The sequence below is a fragment of the Borostomias antarcticus genome, assembly GCF_949987555.1.
Source record: "Borostomias antarcticus genome assembly, chromosome: 1".
NCBI classification, from domain to species: Eukaryota; Metazoa; Chordata; class Actinopteri; order Stomiiformes; family Stomiidae; genus Borostomias; species Borostomias antarcticus.
Genome location: NC_140234.1, coordinates 897,022 through 899,521, shown reverse-complemented (window position 1 = coordinate 899,521; position 2,500 = coordinate 897,022). Strand labels below are relative to the sequence as shown.

At 53.6% G+C, this 2,500-nt stretch overlaps 1 protein-coding gene across 1 annotated transcript in view; it reads left to right on the top strand.

The window, feature by feature from the left end:
• Nucleotides 1-2,500, top strand: part of LOC311314462 (teneurin-2-like) — a gene marked incomplete at both ends in the record, with an annotated part of 269,840 nt that overhangs the window by 248,007 nt on the left and 19,333 nt on the right. Inside the window, 2 exons of the mRNA XM_084444824.1 lie at nt 469-520; nt 712-763. Of these exons, the coding sequence (XP_084300950.1) occupies nt 469-520; nt 712-763 (104 nt within the window). The remainder of the gene's footprint in view (nt 1-468; nt 521-711; nt 764-2,500) is intronic.

Here is a 2,500-nt window from a genome sequence, read left to right as displayed (position 1 = left end):
ACGTGTGCGCACACATACACTGCACTCTCTCTCTCTCACACACACACACTTACTTGCTTATGGTAGTCCATCGTGACTGATGATGACTTCTGCTACTGGTTTGTGGGTTCTTTGGTGACTGTCCAGTCCAATGTGTGATGCACACTGTCTGCCACAGACAGGGCAAGTGAAGGTCTGACCCGATGGGGCAGGTGTAGTCATGATGGGGCAGGTGTAGTCTTCTGACCCGATGGGGCAGGTGTAGTCATGATGGGGCAGGTGTAGTCTTCTGACCCGATGGGGCAGGTGTAGTCATGATAGGGCAGGTGTAGTCTTCTGACCCGATGGGGCAGGTGTAGTCATGATGGGGCAGGTGTAGTCTTCTGACCCGATGGGGCAGGTGTAGTCATGGCCGCCTTTCTCCTCTCTCTTTTTGCCAGATGGTGTTTTCTTCTGTTCTCCTCTGCCAGCTCTGCTCCTTTGTGACAGAGTCCACGCCAGGAGGAACGATCTGCGGCAGCAGCTTCCATGGCAGCAGGCTGTATCTCACACGTCTTTAGGAGGGTCTTGAGCTGCTCTTTCAGCCTCTTCTTCTGGCCCCCTGCAGAGCGACGGTCTAGGTGGAGCTGGCCATACAGGGTTTTGCGCGGGAGGCGGCTGGGTGGCATTCTGGTGACATGGCCGAGCCATCTGAGTTGGTGAAGCATGATGGTGACCTCTATGCTCCTGCAGCTGGTTCGCTGAAGGGCCGCAGTGTGTGGAACACGATCCTGCCACGGCACCTGTAAGATGCGTTGGAGGCACCTTATGTGAAACGCCTCGAGCATCTTGAGATGGCGAGCATAGATTGTCCATGTCTCACAACAATAGAGGAGGGTTGTGATGCAGATTGCCTTGTAGACTAGGAGGTGTGGAGGTAGAGGTTATTGTCATTAAAGACTCTCTTCCTCAGTCGCCCAAAGGAGGATGAGGCCTGTTTGATCCGGTTTTGTATGTCCTGGTCGATGCTGCAGTCTTCTGAGAGGATGCTTCCAAGGTATTTGAAGTGTGGAGCGATGGTGAGTGGGGAGCCTGCCACGGTGAAAGTTGGAGGTCTCTGCGGGGGTTCTGATGTCTATTGACAGAGGACTTCTGTCTTGGATATATTAACAGACAGTCCCATTCTGCTGTAGGCTTTTACAGCAGCTGCAATAGTGGCCTGCAGGGCTTCTGGTGTGTGCGCCACAAGGGCTCAGTTGTCAGCATGCTGGAGTTCCAGTATGTGTTCAGACTGGAGCTTAGTTGTTGCTTGAAGCCTCCTGATGTTGAAGAGGCTCCCGTCCAGCCTGTAGTCCAGGGGCACCCCACTCCCCTCCTCCATTTCCTTGTGCAGAAGTGTTGTTACACATAGGAGAAAAATGTTGAAGAGGACCGGGGCAAGAGTGCACCCTTGCCTCACACCAGTTGTTACTCCAAAGGGGGCAGATTCCAGTCCACCTGTCGTGACCCTGGCCATCATCCCATCGTGAAACTGCCGCAGGATGTTCACGAACTTTGCCGGGCAGCCATACTGGTGTGGTTTTTGTTCGCAACATTTTTCCTGCAGCTGTCTTGAGCAGAAGATCATGTCCACTGTGCTGCGGTTTCTCCTGAATCCACACTTGGATTCTGGTAGCAGGGCTTCAGTGATGTTGTTGATGAGCCTGTGGAGCGTGATTTTTTGCCAGGACTTTACCAGCAACAGAGAGGAGCGCTATCATCGGCTGTTTCCACAGATGGATTTGTCTCCCTTGTTCTTGTATATGGTGACAATGTTTGCATCCCTCCATTGCTGGGGAATGCTTCCTTCCCGCGATACTAGGGAGATGAACTGGTGGATTGCTCTGGTACAGAGGTAGCCCCCCTGCTTCAGGGTCTCAGCAGGAATGGAGTCAGGACCATTTCAGTCGAGATCACTTTAGTCAAAACTGACCCATTTATTAGCATGCAATAATATATACAGCATATCATTTTTTTACGCATATGAATTTTGGCGGTGTGATCTGTTCAGGGGGCCCCCTGCCTTCCACGCATGTGGAAAGCGGCAATCTAGATGTTCCCCCCCTCTGGGCCACTTGGCCCAGAGTGCCGGGCCGGAAGAGGGAACGGCATCTAGCCCCCTGCCTCTATGACGATCAGAGTGGGCCGCGATCGGGAAGACGCTCGGAGGTAACTCAGCCCACTAAGACAAAAGTCAAAGAGCGCCACAGGAGGACTGCTGTACATTATAGTCCCTGGCCTCCACAGGCCAGCGCTTCGTGGAGTCCGAAGGAGATACAGCCTAGTGTCTCTGCCTCCATGGTGACCGGAGGGACCGCTGGATGGCCCTTCGGAGATGTTTCGGCCCACGGTCACCACGGAGAGCCACAGAGACTAAGCTAGTGTAATTCCCCGGCTTCCACTAGCCGACGCATAGTGGAATACCAGAAGAAAGCAGCAATACCCCCGGAACAGAGAGCACAACGACAACAGAGACGACATCGACAGAACACAGGCGGCACTG